This window comes from Sapajus apella, unplaced genomic scaffold, assembly GCF_009761245.1.
Source record: "Sapajus apella isolate SASKATOON/1434 unplaced genomic scaffold, GSC_monkey_1.0 scaffold1, whole genome shotgun sequence".
Lineage (NCBI taxonomy): Eukaryota > Metazoa > Chordata > Mammalia > Primates > Cebidae > Sapajus > Sapajus apella.
This window is the reverse complement of record NW_022436941.1, coordinates 8,243,261-8,265,423: the sequence shown is the minus strand read 5'-3', so window position 1 is coordinate 8,265,423 and position 22,163 is coordinate 8,243,261. Positions and strand designations below refer to the sequence as shown.

At 36.8% G+C, this 22,163-nt stretch overlaps 1 protein-coding gene across 3 annotated transcripts in view; it reads left to right on the top strand.

Annotated features, from left to right (window-relative positions):
* Window positions 1-22,163, top strand: part of RAD50 (RAD50 double strand break repair protein) — a 91,315-nt gene that overhangs the window by 22,675 nt on the left and 46,477 nt on the right. For all 3 annotated transcript variants that reach the window (XM_032256533.1, XM_032256607.1, XM_032256684.1), the window contains exons 3-12: window positions 264-415; window positions 3,438-3,623; window positions 3,984-4,188; window positions 13,345-13,473; window positions 13,717-13,882; window positions 15,074-15,267; window positions 16,023-16,229; window positions 17,624-17,806; window positions 18,268-18,425; window positions 21,588-21,763. In XM_032256533.1, the coding sequence (XP_032112424.1) occupies window positions 264-415; window positions 3,438-3,623; window positions 3,984-4,188; window positions 13,345-13,473; window positions 13,717-13,882; window positions 15,074-15,267; window positions 16,023-16,229; window positions 17,624-17,806; window positions 18,268-18,425; window positions 21,588-21,763 (1,756 nt within the window). The remainder of the gene's footprint in view (window positions 1-263; window positions 416-3,437; window positions 3,624-3,983; window positions 4,189-13,344; window positions 13,474-13,716; window positions 13,883-15,073; window positions 15,268-16,022; window positions 16,230-17,623; window positions 17,807-18,267; window positions 18,426-21,587; window positions 21,764-22,163) is intronic.

Below are 22,163 nucleotides of genomic sequence, written 5' to 3'. Positions count from 1 at the left end.
AAGAGATAAAATTCATTTATTTGAAAAATCTGCATACCTGATCTAGTGATGCTGAATAAAGGAAGTAGATAATATATCATTTTTATAAATTAAATAGTATTCTTTCCTTCTACATGTTGGATAGAATGTAAAAATGTCACTCACTTAGAATATTTGTCTTTTCTGTCATTGTGGGCAAGTAAGATTGCTTATGCGTTTTTTCTCAGAAGCAACACTCTGGTGCATATTAAAGTAACATAAGTTTTTTCTGTTTTCCTTGAAAGGTTGCTCAAGAAACAGATGTGAGAGCCCAGATTCGTCTGCAATTTCGTGATGTCAATGGAGAACTTATAGCTGTACAAAGATCTATGATATGTACTCAGAAAAGCAAAAAGACAGAATTTAAAACTCTGGAAGGAGTCATTACTAGAACAAAGTAGGTGTTTATATGATATTTGAATTTCTGTTCATTTTCAGTCTATTAGGTCTGTAAATTGGTGGTGGTTTTCTACTGCTTTAAGTTTAGAGGAGCATATTAAATTTTTTTCAACAGACTTTAGACAGTTTTTTTTAGAGCAATTTTGGGTTTATAGCAAAATTGGGCAGAAAGTACTGAGCTTCCATTTTCTCCCTACCCCTGCACACGCACACAGCCTCCTCCACTATCAACATTTGATTTTTGTGGATACTATTTATCAGTTAAATAGAATGCTCCCATTAAAGACTTAGGGTTATGTTCCGTTCTCTTGAGTAATTTCTGAACAATTGCTGAATGACAGTGCGTAATCACTCAAATACAGGTTGAATGAGTAAGAAATTCTAGTGTCATGTGTAAGAATGGGTGAGATGGGAAGCAGACAGATAGGAAAGAATGATAAATTGTTCCTTTCAACCATTATTATTCTGTTAGAGGCAGGTATCATTTTCTAATGGGTATGGATTTGGGGATTAGGCTGCTTTAGATTCAAGTCTCTGTCTTTGTTGAGCAAATTACTTGACTGTTTAGCTTCTTCCCTTCCCCTTATTAAGTAATTCCTTTATTTAACCAAAAATGCGCATCTAGTATGTGCTAGAGGCATTACACTAGCTTCTCAATTAGGTTTTCATCATTGACATTTTAACACACTCAAGTCTGTCTTAGGCCCTGGGATTTCATTCCAAACTCCAGTTACTGCCTGTCTCCTTCTTCCCCTTTATAGCCAGTCTTCTCAAAAGAGTTTTTGATGCTGTCTCCATTTCTTTACCTCCTCTTCACTCCAGCTGCAGTCCCATTTGTCCTCTGAAACACCACTGACTAGAGTTACTAATAACTATTTTTAATTAGGGTAATGCTACACTGCTATACAAGTAGACCTAAGAGTAAGCCCCTGTTTATTTCATTTAGGCATCCATTGTCACTGTACATATCTTAGCAAGATGTTGTCAAAGTTGAGCTAATGCATATAAAATGCTTAATATGTAGTAAGAGTTTATGAATTAGTCTTCTATGACGGCTATAACAAACCACAAACTTAGTGGCATAAACAATACACATTTGTTATCCTACACTTCTGTAGTTTAGAAGTCTGAATTGGGTCTCACTGGGCTAAAACCAAGATTTTAGCAGGGTTGTGTTCCTTTCTGGAGGCCCTAAGGGAGAGTAAGTTCCCTTGTTCTTTTCATCTTTTAGAGGCCACCCATGTGTTTTAGCTCATGACCCTCTTACTCTGTCTTCAAAGCAAGCAATAGTGACCATATTTCTTCTCGTATCAAATCACTGTGACCTCTTCTTCTGCCTTCTTCTGTCACATTAAAGGACCCATATGATTACATTTGCCCCATCCAAATAATCTAGGATAGTCTATTTTGAGGTCAAATGATTAATACCTTAATTTTATCTGTAATCTTAATTCTCTTTTGCTGTGTAACATTCACAAATTCAAGGGATTAAAATGTGAACATCTTGGAGGACCATTGTTCCATGTACCGTAGCTGAGTAAATGCTAGTTTATCACTTCTTATTTGAAAAGTTCTTTTTCTAGACCTTTATGATACATCATTGTTCTCTCTATCATAGCTAAAACCTACTTCATTTACCCCATCAATATAGGTTGGAAGTCTCATTAGGCTCAGTCCTATATCTTCTCCTTTTTTTTTTTGCTCCATATTTTCTTCCTAGGTAATCACATTCTTATCCATAACTCAGACTATTCTGTGTTCATAGATGACTCACAGATTTATATCTCCAAACCAGACGTCTGTTTCCAGACTCATTTATCCAGACCTTTTTACCCATTCTCTGATTTTTTACCAGTTGCTTCAAAGACAGCTTAGATTCAACATGTCCAAAACCAAACTCACAGTCCTTTCTCTCTGACTTTCCCCACTTAAAAAACCTGCGACAACCTGGTCTTATGATATGCCTCACCTTGGCGAATGACACAACTATCCATCCAGTGACAAAAAACAAGAACCTAAGTCTTGGTATCATCCTTGCTTTCCATATTCAGTCTATTACTAAGACCTGTGGATTTAATCTGAATGTCTCTTGAATCTGTTTCATCTCTACAAAAACCATTCTAGTCCAAGCTACTATTGTCTTTCTATGACCTAATGTGATAACCTATTGATCTCTCTGTGTCTATTCTAGCCCTCTACAAAGCATTCTTAATATATCCAGTGCAATATTTTCTTTTTATTTTTTGAGATGGAGTTTCACTCTTGTTGCCCAGGCTGGAGTGTAATGGCATGATCTTGGCTCACTGCAACCTCCACCTCCCGGGTTCAAGTGATTCTTCTGCCTCAGCCTCCCAAGTAGCAGGGATTACAGGCGTCATCTACCACACTTGGCTAATTTTTTTGTATTTTTAATGGAGACGGGGTTTCACCATGTTAGGCTGGTCTCGAACTCCTGACCTGAGGTGATCCGCCTGCCTTGGCCTCCCAAAGTGCTGGGATTACAAGTGTGAGCCACTGTGCTTGACCCAGTGTAATATTTTCAAAATACAAATTGGAATGTATAAAAAACAGTAAAGACAGATAATGCCTCTGCTCCTTGAAGCAGTCTGCTACTGAAGAAAGAACTCTGTTCTAAGATGTTTTTAACTTACCTTTGCCTGTCTACTGTTGATCATCATGTTCAGTTTTATTCTTTAAGTCTCTTATTTTTAAGACAATTAATACTACTGTATGTATTATCTGTAAGTATTCTAAATTATTGTATTTAAAAGTCCAAATATGTAAAAAATAAATTCTGGCTTCCTTTCCTGAACAACTTTGTTTTACATATCTTTTCATCTGTGAAAGTTAAATAGTTTCAGAGTTACAGTTTTTAGCATGATGAAGCCATTTCTAACAGAGGATAGGTGAAGAGCCTTTTTTTTTTTTTTTCCTAAAGAAGTACAGTATGAATTGATTAAACAATAGAATAGGTACAACTGGTTTATTTTACATATGTTCTTGATTTTCATTTTCTGTAGGCATGGTGAAAAAGTCAGTCTAAGCTCTAAGTGTGCAGAAATTGACCGAGAAATGATCAGTTCTCTTGGGGTTTCCAAGGCTGTGCTAAATAATGTCATTTTCTGTCATCAAGAAGATTCTAATTGGCCTTTAAGTGAAGGAAAGGCTTTGAAGCAAAAGTTTGATGAGATTTTTTCAGCAACAAGGTTTGTAACCCTTAAAAAGACTTTGTAGTCCATTAAGTTATTGAACCATGTTTACAATTTGGATGCTTCTTTTTAACAGAAGAAAATTTAAAAAGCAGAATGATCATCAATTATTACCTCTCATCCAGCGGCAACCATTGGGCATATTTTGTTTCACTTGTCTTTCTGTGCATATATTTATTTACCTGATTGACAGTATAAATGTAATTTTTTTCACTTAGCATTATGCCATAGGCATTTTCCAAGTTATTAAAAACTCATTGTAACGGTAATCTTAGTGATACCATAATATCCCAGTGTATGAATATATACCATAGTTTACTTTGCCGGAAATTTGATTTTTATTTTATATCTTCAAAGATACATTAAAGCCTTGGAAACACTTCGGCAAGTTCGTCAGACACAAGGTCAGAAAGTAAAGGAATATCAAATGGAACTCAAATATCTGAAGCAAAATAAGGAAAAAGCTTGTGAGATTCGTGATCAGATTACAAGTAAGGAAGCCCAGTTAACGTCTTCAAAGGAAATTGTTAAGTCCTATGAGAATGAACTTGATCCATTGAAGGTAATTTGATTTTATTTTTAATTGACAAAAATTATATATCTTTATGGTAGACAAGGTGATGTTTTGATGTAAGTGTACATTGTGGAATGGCTAAATCAAGCCATTTAACATGCATTGCTTCAAATTTTTTTGTGGTGAGAACATCTAAAATCTCTTTTAGCAATTAACAATGTTATTAACTAAACATAACTAAAGTAATGTTATTAACTAGGTCATAGTGATATACAGTAGTTAATTTCTTGTATACTAAAGAGTAGTCTTTTTTTTTTTTTAACTATGGTAGCATTCACCCCTTATTTGTATATGAAATTGAATGGCATGTATATTTCTTCAGTTATCAGGGAGCTAATGTTTTAGATCTATATTAGTCTTTAAATTGCTCAAAGAGTTTGGATTTGAAAGAAAACAAATTTGTAGCATCACACTAAATAAGTAGTATAGACCACTAGATGTTAAATAGCAATATTATCACCCAAACTTACAGTCCTGTATTAAGATTTTTAAAAAATTCACAGTTCTAGAGAATTTTTAAAATTTGTGGGATGTTTCTGAAACATTTAAAAATTACGCAGAATTTGGAATTGATCCATAACATGTTGATATATTTGCAAATGAATATAGCTTTTTAAACCCTGTGATTTATATGAAAGGCCTACAGGAAATTCCATTCATTTAATGAGCATTTATAGGGTTCTTCTTTGTGCCAGGATATACTGTGCTTGGGTACAAAGAGGATTACAACAGCACCCCTGTCCTTAAGGTATTCCCAGCCTGAGTAAGTAAGAGCATTCTTAAAAATGGTTGTTTTCTAGGTTTTAGATTTTCAAAAGTCATTTAAAAATGTATTGATGAGAGAGATCCAAGATGGCTGATCACTAGCAGCTCGGGATTGTAGCTCCCAGTGAAAGTGCAGAGAACGAGAGGGAGCCACACTTTCAGACGAATTTTTGTTGCTCACGCACCAGGAGATTCCCAGCGAAGGAGCCCCATGGGTTGCCAGCGCAATTCTTGTGGCCGGCGAGGCGGTTTTGCCCCTGCCTTGGTGCGGCAGTTCTTGTTGCAGAGTCAGAAAAGCACCATCAATCATAACGCCGCTGTTTTGGCCGGCGCAGTGGGTTGCTCAGATTTTAGCACTGGGAATCAACAAGTTGGAAGTCCACTCAGAAACCCAATTATAAAGACCACAGATGGATAAATCTATAAAGAAGGGAAGAAAACAGCCTAAAAAGGCTGAGAATACCCAAAATCAGAATGCTTCTCCCTCTACAGGGGATCACAGTTCCTCATCAGCAACGGAACAAGGCCTGATGGAGAACGAGTGTGTTCCATTAACAGAATCAGCCTTCAAAAGGTGGATGATAAGAAACTTCTGTGAATTAAAAGAACTTGTTCTAACCCAATGCAAAGAAACTAAGAACTTTGAAAAAAGGTTTGACGAAATGTTAACAAGAATACACAATTTAGAGAGGAATATAAGTGAATTAATGGAGCTGAAAAACACAACACGAGAGCTTCGGGAACTATGCACAAGTATTAACAGCCGAATTGATCAAGCAGAAGGAAAGATATCAGAAGTCAAAGACCAACTTAATGAAATAAAACGAGAAGACAAGATTAGAGAAAAAAGGATAAAAAGGAACGAGCAAAGTCTCCAAGAAATATGGGACTATACCAACCCAAATGCCCATCGACGATAGACTGGATAGGGAAAATGTGGCACATATACACCATGGAATATTATGCAGCCATCAAAAACGATGAGTTTGGGTCCTTTGTAGGGACATGGATGAACCTGGAAACCATCATTCTCAGCAAACTGACAGAAGAGCAGAAGGTCAAACACCGCATGTTCTCACTCATAGGCGGGTGTTGAACAGTGAGAACACATGGACACAGGGAGGGGAGCACTACACACTGGGGTCAGTTGGGGGGAAATAGGGGAGGGACGGTGGGGGGTGGGGAGCTGGGGAGAGATGGCAAGGGGAGAAATGCCAGATGTAGGTGATGGGGAGGAAGGCAGCAAATCACACTGCCACGTGTGTACCTATGTAACAATTTTGCATGTTCTTCACATGTACCCCAAAACCTAAAATGCAATAAAATAAATAAACGGGGAGAATAAATAAATAAATAAATATGGGACTATGTGAAAAGACCTAATCTATGCTTGATAGGTGTACCTGAATGTGACAAAGAGAATCAATCCAAGCTGGAAAATATGCTTCAGGATATTATTCAGGAAAACTTTCCTAACCTAGCAAGGCAGGACAATATTCAACTCCAGGTAATACAGAGAACACCACAAAGATATTCCTCAAGAAGACCAACCTCAAGGCATATAATTGCCAGATTCACCAGGGTTGAAATGAAGGAGAAAATACTGAGGGCAGCCAGAGAGAAAGGTCAGGTTACCCATAAGGGGAAGCCTGTCAGACTCACAGCAGATCTCTCAGCAGAAACCCTACAAGCTAGAAGAGAGTGGGGGCCAATATTCAACATCCTTAAAGAAAAGAACTTTCAACCCAGAATTTTACATCCAGCCAAACTAAGCTTCATAAGCGAAGGAAAAATAAAATCTTTTGTGAACAAGCAAGCACTCAGAGATTTCATCACCACCAGGCCTGCTTTACAAGAGCTTCTGAAAGAACCACTACACATAGAAAGGAACAACCAGTATCAGCCTTTCTAAAAAATAATAAAAAGTAAAGAGCATCAACATAATCAAGAATTTACATCATCTAATAGGCAAAACAGCCAGCTAACATTAAATGGCAGTATTAAACTCACATATATTATTATTAATTCTAAATTTTAATTGACTAAATCCCCCAATCTAAAGACACAGACAGGCAAAAAAAGACAAAACCCATTGGTATGCTGCATCCAGACCCAACTCACATGCAAGGATATACAAAGACTCAAAACAAAGGGATGGAGAAAGATTTACCAACCAAATGGAGAGCAAAAATAAATAAATAAAAAGCAGGAGTTGCTTTAAAGCAACAAAGATCAAAAGAAGCAAAGAAGGATATTACATAATGATAAAAGGATCAATGCAACAAGAAGAACTAAAGATCCTAAATATATACACACCCCATACAGGAATACCCACATGTATAAGACTTATAAAGAGACTTAGACTCCCACACAATAATAATGGGAGACTTCAACATCAATATTAGACAGATCAATGAGACAGAAAATTAACAACGATATCTAGGATTTGAACTCAGATCCGGAACAAGTAAACTTAATTAATGTTTATAGAACTCTCCACTTTAAATACACAAAATATACAGTCTTATCAGTACCACATCACATCTGTTTACAGGTTTCAATGAAATATTGGTTGGCTGCTTGTTTGTTATTTTCTTCTCTCATTTTTTTTTTCATGTCTCTATTATTAAGCACAATTATAGGCATACCCATTTTTAGACTGCATTCTAGCCCGGGCAATAAAGCAACACCCTTGTTCTCTCTCCCTCTTCCTCTTTCTCTTTTTTCCTCTCCTTCATTCTTTTTTTTTTCTTTCTTTTTCTTCTTCTTTTTTTTTTTTTAGAAAAAAAAAAAAAAGTATTGATTTGGTTTTTAAAAACTCCCCTATAAATACTAGTATAGATCTTTAAATTGCAAAGTAGAAAAAATATATATTTTTAATGATGGTCATGCATAGAAATATATTGCAAGGGCTTCTGGGAGGAGGCAGGACTGAGATGGGCCTTGAAGAATGGGAAGAAATCAAATCAGCTAACTGGAAGACATTTTATGTATGTTTGTATTTATTTTGACTTTTAAAAGTAATATGCGCCTACAGTGAAGAAGTTATTATATGAAAAGTATGTTAGGTGAAAAGTAAAAGATACTCTCCATTTCTCATCTGTGGCCTTCCAGAGTATATTCTATCTGCAGCTTTTTTTAACTGCATGCATACAGTATATATGTGTATACAAACATTCACTTGTATGTATGTATATATTTACATGTACAAGCTTAAACAGAACAGGATTGTGAGAGGAAGAGTATGTGTTAAGTAAATTAGTATAAAAGGAGTAATGATCAGTATGAATTGGGTCAGATTATAGAGAGCTAATGCATTTCAGACTTAGTTCAATAGAAGAGTGGAAGAGTATGTTACATTTTAGGATGAGTTGTCCTGACAACTCTGTGTGGGTACTGTGGTAATTACTAAGATAATGGAAAAGATTTTTTTTCTTCTTCTTTCCCCCTTCCCCTACTCCACATTTTATTTTCTTGAGAAGCATCCTGGTTGGAGAGATGACAAGCATATGTAATGGTAAGGCAGAAAAAAAAACAAGACCTGTAGGAGCTCCGAGGATAAAGGAAGAGAATTTCTGTCTGAGGTAGCCAGAGAGGATTTCACAGGACTGAATTTGGCCATGACTTTGTTGATCATAAATGAGTAGGTCATTGGAGACATAGAGACAGTGAAATGCAAGCTATCTTTGAACACTATCAAGGAAATCCATATTATTGAAAAGAAGCATTTATGTTAGCAATGATATCAAGGAAGGGCTAAATGATAATACCTAGGATTTAGTGAGTGGTGCCAATATTCTAACCAAGGCTGTAGCAGAGGTTGAGGTATTTATGTACTTTTTGTGTTTAATTGTGAGTAATTATCCAAGGGTTTAATATTCTTTGCTGTATCCTCAGAGCCTAGCCTAGTGCCTGGCACATAGCAGGTGGTTCAATAAATATTTATTAAGTAGATGACTTCCGAAGTCCTTTTTTATCTCTGACTTATGAAGGTTTTTCTCTTCATAGAACCCAATTAAAGTTTGGGTTCACCTTCCCAGAATAGACTGCTTCCTTTCAACCTTGCACTGGAATGCATCCTTTCCAATTTTTTTTTTTTTTTTGAGACGGAGTTTCGCTCTTGTTACCCAGGCTGGAGTGCAATGGTGCGATCTCGGCTCACCGCAACCTCCGCCTCCTGGGTTCAGGCAATTCTCCTACCTCAGCCTCCTGAGTAGCTGGGATTACAGGCATGCACCACCATGCCCAGCTAATTTTTTGTATTTTTAGTAGAGACAGGGTTTCACCATGTTGACCAGGATGGTCTCGATCTCTTGACCTCGTGATCCACCCGCCTCGGCCTCCCAAAGTGCTGGGATTACAGGCGTGAGCCACCGCGCCCGGCCATCCTTTCCCATTTTTACTGATTCCCTCCATCTTCAGGGATTCTCACTCTCTCATAAACGACTTTATTACAGTCCCACCATATCCTGCCCTCTTTTTTTGGCCTACTTAGATCTGTTTTCCTTTCTTGCCTTAAATGGAAATTGCTAGAGGAATATGTTTCTAATTTTTTTTTTCTATACACAAGTTCATGGTCCTTCTATACTTGACAGCCCAGCGGCTCTATTTTTTGGTCTTATTTCACACAGACACCTAAGCTTTAAACACTTGGCTGTTTTTGTCGTTGTTGTCTGTTGGCTTGTCTTAGCTCCTTTTACTAGGTGTGTATTCTGGGGATAGAACCTATGTTTTGTGTTCTGAGATTAGAACCAAAACACAGATGTCAAAGAAGAAATCCAGGGGAATCATCTGGTGACTGGCTGGATTTAAGGAATGAAGCAGGTAGAGATGTCATGAAAGATCCAAGTCTAGATGTTTATCATAATGTTTGTGCTACCAAGAGGCAGTGAAAACACTGATGGAGAGAAACTGAGCACTTTACAGAGTATCATAGTGGAGCTGTCAATATTCATTGCTCTTAAGTATCCATCCAGTTCTCTTTGTTAGAAAATAAGTACAGAATTTTTTTTCCACAAGCAGTGCATGTGGTCTCATTAATTGAATGTTTACTGCCTAACACTGATCCAATTGTTTTAAAATGTATTGTGTAAACCCCATAGGAACTCTGTGAGGTTGCATAGGCAAGAAAACTGAGGCACAGGTGTTCATGGTGGAAATAAGGGTTAGGATTTGAGTCCTCTGGTTCCTAAGTTTATACTTTTTTTTTGAGACAGAGTCTTGTTCCGTTGCCAGGTGCCAAGCTGGAGTGCAGTGGCACGATCTTGGCTCACTGCAACCTCCACCTCCCGGGTTCAAGCAATTCTTCTGCCTCAGCCCCCTGAGTAGCTGGGACTACAGGTGCATGCCACCACGCCCAGCTAATTTTTGTATTTTTAGTAGAGACGGGGTTTCACCATGTTGGCCAGGATGGTCTCGATCTCTTGACCTCGTGATCTGCCCACCTCAGCCTCCCAAAGTGTTGGGATTACAGGCGTGAGCCATCATGCCCAGCCTACTTTTTTTTCTTTTTAGGTCAAATTTATTAAGGTATAATATGTATATGGTAAAATCCACCCTTTTTAGAGTATAAATTCTATGAGTTAGGACATATGCATACAGTAGCATAACCAGCACTACAATGAAGATGTAGAATATTTCAGTCACCCCAAAAAGTTCCTCTCAAAATCCTTGCAGTCAGTCCTCTCCCCCTGTTTTTATCCATAACAAGCACTGATTGTTTTCTGTCATAATTTTGCCTTTTCCATAGAGTGGCACATATATAGACTCATACAGCATGCAGACTTTTATGTCTGGAATTTATCTGTGTTGCTGCATGTGTGAATAATTCATTCTTTTTTATTGCTGAGGAGCATTCCTTCCATTGTATGCATATATTATAATTTTTTTCTTCATCCATTGCCTGCTGATGAACATTAAGTTGTTTTCAGCTTTTGGCTGTTACAGATTAAACTGCTATAAACTTTTGTATACAGTTCTTTGTTTGGACTTGTTTCTATCTCTTTTGGATAACTTTAGGAATGGAGTTGCTAGGTTGTATGGTAAGTGTATGTTTAACCTTCTAAGTTGCCAGATGGCTGCACCACTTTGTAATCCTACACTTTCTCATATGCTTCATAGTGTATGAGATTGTAATTTCTCTGCATTCTCATCCACACTTAGTACTGTCAGTCTTTTTCATTTCATAAGGCTAAAGTGACATAACTGTCACTTTTAGCCATAATGGTAGGTGTGTAGTAGTATCTTATTGTGAGGTTGTAGTTCTTTATAGTTTTAACTTGTGTTTTCCTAGTTGATCAGTCAGTCAATTGATTGACTATTGATTTTGGGCATCTTTTCATGTATTTGCCATCTGAATATCTTTGGTAGTAAAATATAAAAATCTTTTGCCTACTTTTCAATTTTATTTATTTATTGATCTTTTAATTATTGATCTGTGAGAGATTTTTTTTTTTTGTTTTTAGACAGGGTGTCTGTCGCTTTTTCACCCAGGCCTGAGTGCAATGGTGCAATCTTGGCTCGCTGCAGCCTCTGCCTCCCAGGCTCAAGTGATCCTTCCATCTTAGCCTCCTGAGTAGCTGGGACTAGAGGCACACACCACCACACCCGGCTAATGTTTTTTGATTTTTTTGTAGAAGCAAGGTCTCACCAGGGCTCAAGTGATCCACCTGCCTCAGTGTCCCAAAGTGTTGAGATTATAGGTGTGAGCTACAGCGCCAGTCAGAGAGTTCTATGTTCTGGATACATGCCCTTTATCAGATACTTATTTTGCAGATATTTTCTTATCTGCCTTTCAGAGGACAGGCATTTTAAATTCTGATGGGGTACAGTTTATCAACTTTTTTCTCTTATGGTTTATGTTTTTCGTTTCATATTTAGAGAAGTCTGACGCAGTGTCACAAAAATATTCATCAGTGTTCTCCTCTAAAAGTTATATAGTTCGGGTTCTTAAAATTAAGTATATGCTTCATATCAGATTCTTAATGTGACATAAGGTAAATGCTGATGTTTACTTTCTCACATTTAAATGTCCACTTCTAGCATCCACAGTCTAGTAATGATACCCTGCCTCCAAATCTTATCATTATCATCTTATCTCCCAATCTTAACTATATGATTTTCTACAAGTCAGTTAAGTTGTTTGAGTCTCCTGCTTAGTATATAGTTTTGTGAGGATTAGAGAGAATTTATAGCAGCATCTAATACAATATTTAGAACATAGCAGGCATTCAATCAGTGATAGCTGTGACTGTTGTTCTTGGTAAAATTATTTGTTCCAAATCTCTCTTTTATTCAGCTAACATTGAACACCTATTGCATGTTCTGGGGATACCTTAGGGAACAAAGTAAACAAAATTCTTGTTTTTAAGCCATTTACATTCATATACAAATCCTAAGGTATACTATTAGTATAATTTTAATAAACTATTTTAAAGTTGAGGATGCATTTTGGTGCAGTTATGAAAGTTTGCAATTGCTAGCTAAACATTCCAGTAACTTAATATGTTAGTTTAAAATTAGGTTCTGCTGGGCATGGTGGTACATACTTATAGTCTCAGCTACTTGGAGGCTGAGGTGGGAGGAACACTTGAGCCCAGGAGTTCAAGTTGTATTACACTGTTATTGTAACTGTGAATAGCCACTGCACTCCAGTCAGGGCAACAATGCAAGACCCTGTCTCTGCATTTAAAATAATAATAAAACTAGGTTCTAAAAATGTCTTAGAAGAAGAGTTGATCAGCTTTGGAATCATAGAGGCAAATACTGAAAGAATATCCCTAGCATCAACCAGTAAGAGAATGCCCCGAACCAGATCCCAGTATTCCTAGGAGATGAGGCAACCAGCTCTCTCTGGAAGCTAGCCTCAGAGCAGGTCACTGAGCTCATTTGTTGTACTTTACTTGCTCAGAGTCCTCTGTGGTTGAGCAAGCTTTGGATTAAAGTATACTCTTTATGTAAATTTACCTACAGGCTCAGAGTACACTGGTAACTCACTATGAGTTTCTAGCCCTCTCAGTAGTACTGACTTAAAAAAATACATTAAATAGTTACATTCTTAAAATGTGCGCTTTACATATTGTAACTCTAAATGCCCAATGAATGAATGACTTTTGTGGGACATGTTGAGGACAGGGCGTGGTGTTTGGAGTTAGAATTGTAATTTAATTCCTGCTTCTGTCTACTAGCTGTGAGGACTTGGACAAGTTACTTAATGTCTCTGAGCTTCAGTTTTTCTAGGCCTGCTTTACAGTGTTATTGTTAGCATTAAATGAGATCACTTTTACTACATGCCTGGACCTGGAGTATCTTATTTGTCTTCATCTATCAGGCATGTAAGCTATAGTGAGTTTTATTTATGTAGTGTTTCTTTATTTTCAGAATCGTCTAAAAGAAATTGAACATAATCTCTCTAAAATAATGAGACTTGACAATGAAATTAAAGCCTTGGAGAGCCGAAAGAAGCAAATGGAGAAAGATAATAGTGAACTGGAACAGAAAATGGAAAAGGTTTGTGGTGGTAGAATTTTGTTCTACTTCAGAATTTTGGGATTAATGTAATGAATTTTATCTGAATCCATTTTGCCATCCACGTTGGGAAAAAAACAAATACAGATCTTGATCTTTGTATTACTTCTGTGTATATGTTAAAATGAAGGGTATAGAATAAGGTTTGGTTCATATTTCGTACCTCAGAGTGATCCTATTTTCTTATGTTTGTACATTAAAGCTTTTTATTTTTGTGTTACACAGGTTTTTCAAGGGACTGATGAGCAACTAAATGACTTATATCACAATCACCAGAGGACAGTAAGGGAGAAAGAAAGGAAGTTGGTAGACTGTCAGCGTGAACTGGAAAAATTAAATAAAGAATCTAGGCTTCTCAATCAAGAAAAATCAGAACTGCTTGTTGAACAGGGTAGGACAGAATTTTTATTTGGTCTGTTTTCCTACTATCCTATTTTACATTTTCTGTATGAATGAAGAATCTCCAAGAACTTACGCTGACTGAAAAGCCAATCTTAAAAGGTTATACACAGTATGTTTCCATTTATATAACACTATTGTAATGTCAGAATTTTAGAAATAGTGGAGAAATTAGTGGTTGCCAGGGAGACTGGGTAAAAGAAGGGTCAGGAGGGAGATGGGTATGGTTATGATTAGAACAAAGAGAGGGTTCTTATAGTGTTGGAACTATTCAGTAACTTGACTGCCATAGTGGATATATGAATCTTCACAGGTAATGAAATCATATAGAACTTAATACATACACATACACAGGGATACAAATAAAATAGGAGAAATTTGAATAAGATTGATGAATTACATCAACATCAATATCCTGGTTGTGATATTATACTGAAGTTTTGCAGAATGTTATCATTGGGGAAAACTGTGCAAAATGTATAAGAGATCACACTACATTTTTTTTTTTTTTTTGAAATGGGGTCTCCCTCTGTCACCCCGGCTGGAGTGCAGTGGTGTGACCTTGGCTCACTGCAACATACGCCTCCCAGGTTCAAGTGATTCTCCCGCCTTAGCCTTCTGAGTAGCTGAGATTACAGGCGCGCGCCACCACAGCCCGGCTTATTTTTGTATTTTTGGTAGAGATGGGGTTTCACCATATTGGTCAGGCTAGTCTCAAACTCCCAACCTCAAGTGATCCTCCTGCCTCGGCCTCTCAAAGTGCTGGGATTACAGGCATGAGCCACCATTCACACCTGTAATCCCAGCGCTTTGGGAGGCCGAGGCGGGCAGATCACAAGATCAAGAGATCAAGACCGTCCTGGCCAACATGGTGCAACCCCATCTCTACTAAAAATTAGCCAGGCGTGGTGGCATGTGCCTGTAGTCCCAGCTACTTGGGAGGCTGAGGCGGAAGAATCACTTGAACCCAGGAAGCAGAGGTTGCAGTGAGCAGAGATTGTGCTACTCTGCTCCAGCCTGGACAGAGCAAGACTCCGTCTCAAAAACAAAACAACAACAACAACAAAAAAACAGACGTGAGCCACCATACCTGGCCTGCATTATTTTTTATAACTTGTGAATCTACAACTATCTCAACTTTTTAAGCACCAGTTGAAAAAAAATTATTGGATTTTTTTTAAAGGTCGTCTACAGCTACAAGCAGATCGCCATCAAGAGCATATCCGAGCTAGAGATTCATTAATTCAGTCTTTGGCAACACAACTAGAATTGGATGGCTTTGAGCGTGGACCATTCAATGAAAGACAGATTAAAAACTTTCACAAACTTGTGAAAGAGAGACAAGAAAGGGAAACAAAAACTGCCAACCAACTGATGGCAAGTATTTTGAAATACAATGTTTGTTACTTTGTTTGCATCAGATTCTCTACTTGAATTGTTTTAATTTTTGGTTGGACCCTATTTTGGCATATTTTTAGATTAGTGTTAGGATAGAATCTCCACGGCAGAAAAACCTTTATTGAAGCAAATGTTCTAAAGTGTATAAGAATACAAATATGAAGAAAATGTAGACCTACATTTTTTATTTGGTTTTAAGTAAAAAATTTTTTAAAAGCTAATTGCAAAGAAAGCATTTGCTCACAGTTAATGATTATCTCTGGGTAATGGTTTTGACAGTTGTTAAACTATAGTCTTGTACCACATGTTGTGATCGGTGATGGACCACATATTTGACATTGGTCCAATAAAATTATAATATTGTATTTCACTGTATGTTTTCTGTGTTTAGATATGTTTAGATAGGTAAATATTTATCATCATGTTACAATTGCCAGAGTATTCAGCACAGCCATATGCTGTATAGGTTTGTAGCCTGGAAACAATAGGCTTATACCATATAGTCTATGTGTAGTAAGCTATACCATGTAGGCTTATGTAAACACATTCTGATATTCACACAATGATAAAATTGCCCAATGATGCATTCTTGGAATATATCCCTGCTGAGCAATGCATGACTGTACTTTTTAATATTTTGTATTCAGTGTACATATATTCCTTTTGCAATTAAAAACCTTTTTCTTAAATTGTTTATTAAATTGTTAATGCTCATTCTTTACATATATATTTAGAATGACTTTGTAGAAAAAGAGACTCTGAAACAAAAACAGATAGATGAGATAAGAGATAAGAAAACTGGACTGGGAAGAATAATTGAGTTAAAATCAGAAATCCTAAGTAAGAAGCAGAATGAGCTAAAAAACGTGAAGTATGAATTACAGCAGTTGGAAGGATCTTCAGACCGGATTCTTGAACTGGACCAGGAGCTCATAAAAGCTGTAAGATATTGTTTGAATAATCTAATAATTTTAAGCTATAAGACATTTAGAAGTATTTTGTCTATTTTTAATCCTAAGATTATGGCATTTTAATAAAAACATCAATTTGTCTTGTTCTTATGTAAAATGGATTCATCTGAATATCTTGATCTTCTGAGTCTGGTTCTACAACCTGGTAGGTTGAAAATTAGAATCGCATAGGGAGCTTTAAAAGATACTGTTCTTAGACCTTAAAGCTTCAGACCTTCCAAATCAAAATCTCTGAGAGTGGGGCATAGAGATGTATGTTCAAAACACAACACAACTAGGTGATTCTTATGAGCACCTTGGTTAAGAACACTTACCAGGCCGGGCACAGTAGCTCACGCCTGTAATCCCAGCACTTTGGGAGGCCAAGATCACCTGAGGTCAGGAGTTCAAGATCAGCCTGGTCAACATGGTGAAACCCCTTCTCTACTAAAAATGCAAAAATTAGCTGGGCATGGTGGCGCATACCTGTAGTCCCAGCTACTTGGGAGGCTGAGGCAGGAGAATCACTTGAACCTGGGAGGCAGAGGTTGCAGTAAGCTGAGATCATGCCACTGAAGTCCAGTCTAAGTGACAGAGTGAGACTCCATCTCAAAAAAAGAAAAAAAAAAAAAGCCAAACTTTTTAAAAAGCAAGTATTTTTTCTGTAAGTCACACACATTGTAATTCTATATGATTTTTGCTGTATTATTACTTTTTCTGTGGTAAAAGCTTTCTTAGCCAAACTTTTCAAGTATTTCCAAATTTTCTTTCTCGCTTCTAGTCTGTTCTCTTTCTTCACATCTTTATCACCAAAGTAAGCATTCTAAAGCCTGGCAAATCTGATAAAGCCAATCTTGATTATCTGTGTAAACATTTTTTTTGTTGTTTCCTAACTCACCATTGTAGCATACATTTTTGTCAGTTTAGCATTTTATCACAGTGTTGTCTTGGGGTGAAGAGACACTGGTTGGGGACCACATCACACTATTTTTATAGTTTGTACATATCAGGCAATATGGTGAATTGCATGGGGACTTAATAAATATTTAATTGTTGACTGAGGACTTACTAATCTATATACATAGATATATGTTTCCTAATTTTTCACTAATTCTCACTTTTCTGTTTGGCCCTTCTAGGTTTACTTACTAATTCTCTACCATTATAACCTAGCAAGGTCACTTTAGTAAGATTTACCTTAAAGCATGTATAGTGCCTTGTGTTTTTTTCTCTTGTTGGATATAAAAAGTAATATTTCTGAAGAGTAGTTAATTTCTAATACACTTTGTCATTATTTTATTCTTGCACAAAATATATACACCTTTGTCATTTTAATTCTTACACAAAATAAATACACCTTTGCATTTATTTGAATTATTGACTAGGAACGTGATTTAAGCAAGGCTGAGAAAAACAGCAATGTAGAAACTCTAAAAATGGAAGTAATAAACCTTCAAAATGAAAAAGCAGACCTAGACAGGACCCTGCGTAAACTTGACCAGGAGATGGAGCAGTTAAACCATCATACAACAACACGAACCCAGATGGAGATGCTGACCAAAGACAAAGTATGATTTTTCTTTTTGTTCTAATTTTACTGCCTGGTATTTAAAATAGCTTACCTTGAATTCATAAGTTATAGACTATAAGGTATTAAGTTGGTATTTACTTCATATTTTAGAGGCTAAGTGAGCTTAGTACTCTATAAAATAGACTTTCAAGCTTAAAAGTTACTGTTTAATTACAAAAAGTTAATACAGAATTATATATATGTATATATATACACACACATACACATTGCTGTTAACTTTTAACATACAGAATTTTTAAAATTTTATATCTTTAGACATGGTACTCTAAGGGCTTAGAAAGGCCATCCCCACTTGAAGACTTTAAGAAATTTCATATTTTATTTTCATACTTTTATAGATTTAAGCTTAGAACTTTAGTCAATCTAGAATTTATTTTTGTTCTTGATGTAATGTGGAGACATTAGACTTTATTTTTAAAAGATGTTTTGTACTTATAGGCTGACAAAGATGAACAAATCAGAAAAATAAAATCTAGGCACAGTGATGAATTAACCTCACTGTTGGGATATTTTCCCAACAAAAAACAGCTTGAAGACTGGCTACATAGCAAATCAAAAGAAATTAATCAGACCAGGGACAGACTTGCCAAGTTGAAGTAAGTTGCAATATTTGGAGATGCAATAAAAATCTCTTATTTCATGCTTACTTGTTTAAATGTTTTAAAAGCATTTATTGTCATGAAATGGTATGTTTTATTGATAGACTTTAGTTCTTGTATATAAGGAGACTTCAGAAAGTTCATGGAAAAATGAAATTAAAAGATGAAAAATAATAAGCTGTATTTCTCAACATAAGCTCCATTAAATTCAGGACACTTCTAAGTGATGATAGCAGCCATTTAGTTCAGTTCTGAAGAACTGAGGGTCCTGGGAATTTAACCATGTTGGTGTCATCTTTTTTACTTTATTAGCGTAAAAATGAGTGCCTTTTGAAGATTTTTTAAGATTAAGAAACTAGAAGACAGGAGGAGCCAAATCAGGACTGTAAGGTGGATGCCTAATGATTTCCCATAGAAACTCTTGCAAATGGCCTTTGTTTGATGAGAAGAATGAGTAGGAACATTGTTGTGGTGGAGAAGGACTCTCTGGTGAAGCTTTCCTGGGATTTTTCTGCTAATGCTTTAGCTAGCTTTCCTAGAACACTCTCATAATAAGCAGTTGTTCCATTCTTTGGCCCTCCAGAAAGTCAACAAGCAAAATGCCTTGAGCATCCCAAAAAACTATTGCCATGACCTTTGCTCTTGTCTGGACCACTTCAACTTCTTGGTAGCCATTGCTTTTATTCTGCCTTGTCTTCAGGATTGTACTGGTAAAACCACATTTCATCTTCTGTTGCAACTCTTTGAAGAAATGCTTCAGGATCTTGATCCCACTTGTTGAGACTCTCCATTGAAAGCTCTGCTATTATCTGCAGCTGATCTGGAAGTAGTGGTTTTGGCATCTATCAAGTAGAAAGTGTACTCAACTTTAGTTTTTCAGTCAGAATTGTGTAACCTGAATCATTTGAGGTGTCTATGGTGTTGGCTATTGTTTCTGCTCTTAATCATTGATCTTCAGTTGGGGCATGAACAAGATGAAATCTTTCCTCACAAATTGATGTAGATAGTATGCCACTATGGGCTTCATCTTTAACATTGTCTTATCCCTTCTTAAACTGAGTTATCCATTTGTAAACTGCTGGTTTCTTTGGGGCATTGTCCTCATAAACTTTTTGTAAAGTATCAATGATTTCACCATTCTTCCACCCACCCATGCCTCATCATAAATTTGATGTTTGTTCTTGTGTTAGCCAATTAGTTTTTGTTTTAGCTCTAACTGGGGCTCTTTTCAAACTAATGTCTTAGCCTTGTTAGTGCCTCAAACTGGATCCTATTCAGACATGTTATAACAAATTAGAATGAGTGTTTTTCAGTGCAAAACCTTTTGAACTTTATGCATAGTTTTTTCATAATACACATTTTTCCATGAACATTTTGAAGACCGCTCATATTTCACAAATTAAGTAAAATGGTAATGGATAGTAATTTGTGCCTCCTGTCCCTTGAAAATTGGTGGACCCATGAAGATTAAAATGTAAAAATTATCTTTTCATTTCTATGAGTAATCTATTATAAAAAGTGATCCTGTTTCTCAGATGTTAACCTTGGGTGGTGGTTGAATAAGAGGGTCTAAAATTCCACACAGATTTTTGAGGAAAATAGTGGACTTGGCTTTGGTGACATTTAATCTGTGTTTCCTGTGGAAGTGTCTGTGAGGGAATAGATTATTGGAGTTTGAAATTCAGGAGATTGGAGTTGTTGCTATGTAAAGCATATTCAAAGTCGTTAGCATGTCACCTTGACAAGAGTTATGCAAGAGAAGAAAGGGTAGGGTTACAGTTAGATTCCCGGGAAGCACCAACATTTAAAATGTTAGCAGGCCAAGGAAGAGGAGCAAGTGAAGGAATCTGGGATGTGCCCTGGGAACCAGGGTGAGAGCCAGATAGTGGTGGTATCTGGGAGCCTTGGGAAAATACTCTTCAAGGAGAAGGTCAACAGTGTTTGGTGCTACCTAGAGGTAGAGTAAGATGAAGACTGTACTTGGCAATTAGGTCATTGGTGATCTTGATGAGAAGTTCTCAGTAGAGTCTAGGATAATGAAAGTATCATTTGTATTCGTTACTTTTTCCCAAAATTTTATGGTGACTCATGATGGGTAGTCATGATGAAGAAGAATGTGTGCAGTCACACACATTTATCTGAAACAAATTTCTGAAAGTAGTACGTGTGCATATAGTCTACTCCAGTATATTACAATCTGTTTTGTTTCATTTAAAAAAATATGCTGAATACAATACATTAAATTAATTACATGGCTAGCTAGTGCGTCAAAACCTGCAAATTGAAAAACCCTGTTATGTATGAATACTGAGGTTGGCTAGAATGATGTTTAAGAGTTAAAGTGGAGGCTGGGTGCAGTGGCTCATGCCTGTAATCTTAGCACTTTGGGAGGCCGAGGCAGATGGATCACCTGGGGTCAGGAGTTTGAGACCAGCCTGGCCAACATGATGAAACCCCATCTCTGCTAAAAATACAAAAATTATCTGGGTGTAGTGGTGCATGCCTGTAGTCCCAGCTGCCCAGGAGGCTGAGACAGAATTGTTGGATCCTGGGAGGCGAAGGCTGCAGTGAGCCGAGATCAAGTTAGAATGAGTTTATTTTACAATTGCCACTTCTCTCCAGCCTGGGTGACAGAGCAAAATTCCATCTCAAAAAAAAAAAGGGTTAAATTAAAGTGGAGATAAATTGTACTAGTAAGCAAAATCTTTGATGAATGAGAGGGAATGACTGATGAGGCGGCAAGTGGGTGACAGCAATAACGAGGGGGAGGATACAGAAAAACAGTATTTACAGGAGAGTAAGGAAGTCGTATTTGTGAAAGGACTAAAGGGAATTAGGGGAATGTTCTCTGTTTTCTTCCTATCCAGTAGTCCCAGCAGGCATCTTGCTGAGGCTTAACCAGGGATCAAAGAACCCCCAGAAACCAGGCAGAATTCTGTGTACATTTTTCTGGGAGCAGGCCCATGAGCAGGATTGGCAGGTGAGTCAGTTTCCTAGGGGGAGAGTTAAGGCAGAAGCGGACTAGTCCCTCAACTTCCAAAAAAAATTATTTGGTCATATCAAATAATTGTTGGCAGAATTTGTCTTGTTTGCCTACTCAAACTTTCAAACTCATTTCTCCTGTTTTAAAATGAAAATCCCTATTTGTTTTTATTTTAGCAAGGAACTAGCTTCAGCTGAGCAGAATAAAAATCATATAAATAATGAACTAAAAAGGAAGGAAGAGCAGTTGTCCAGTTATGAAGACAAGCTGTTTGATGTTTGTGGTAGCCAGGATTTTGACAGTGATTTAGACAGGCTTAAAGAGGAAATTGAAAAATCATCAAAACAGCGAGGTAAGTTACCTACTTTATATTATCAGGATACTTTGACATCTTTGAATTTTCATTCACAGGTAACTGTTAAGGATGGGAAATTTAAAACCTGGTTATGGGGCTAACTGGCTTAGATTTCAGTCCTGGCTCTGCAACTTACTCATTGTGTGACTTTAGGCAAGTTATTGAAACCTTCCTGTGTTTCATCTTTTGTAAAATGATGATACAACTACCTACCACCTTGTGGTATTGGAGAGTGAATGAGATTATAGTTGTAAAGCCCTTAGAACAGTGCCTGGCCCATAGAAAGCTCTCAGTAGACATTTTATTATACTTAAAATGTGTTACCAAAAAATATTTATACAAATCTGAATGTATTGTGCTCTTTAGAAGACAGCATCAGAATTTTAAGTATCAGGAT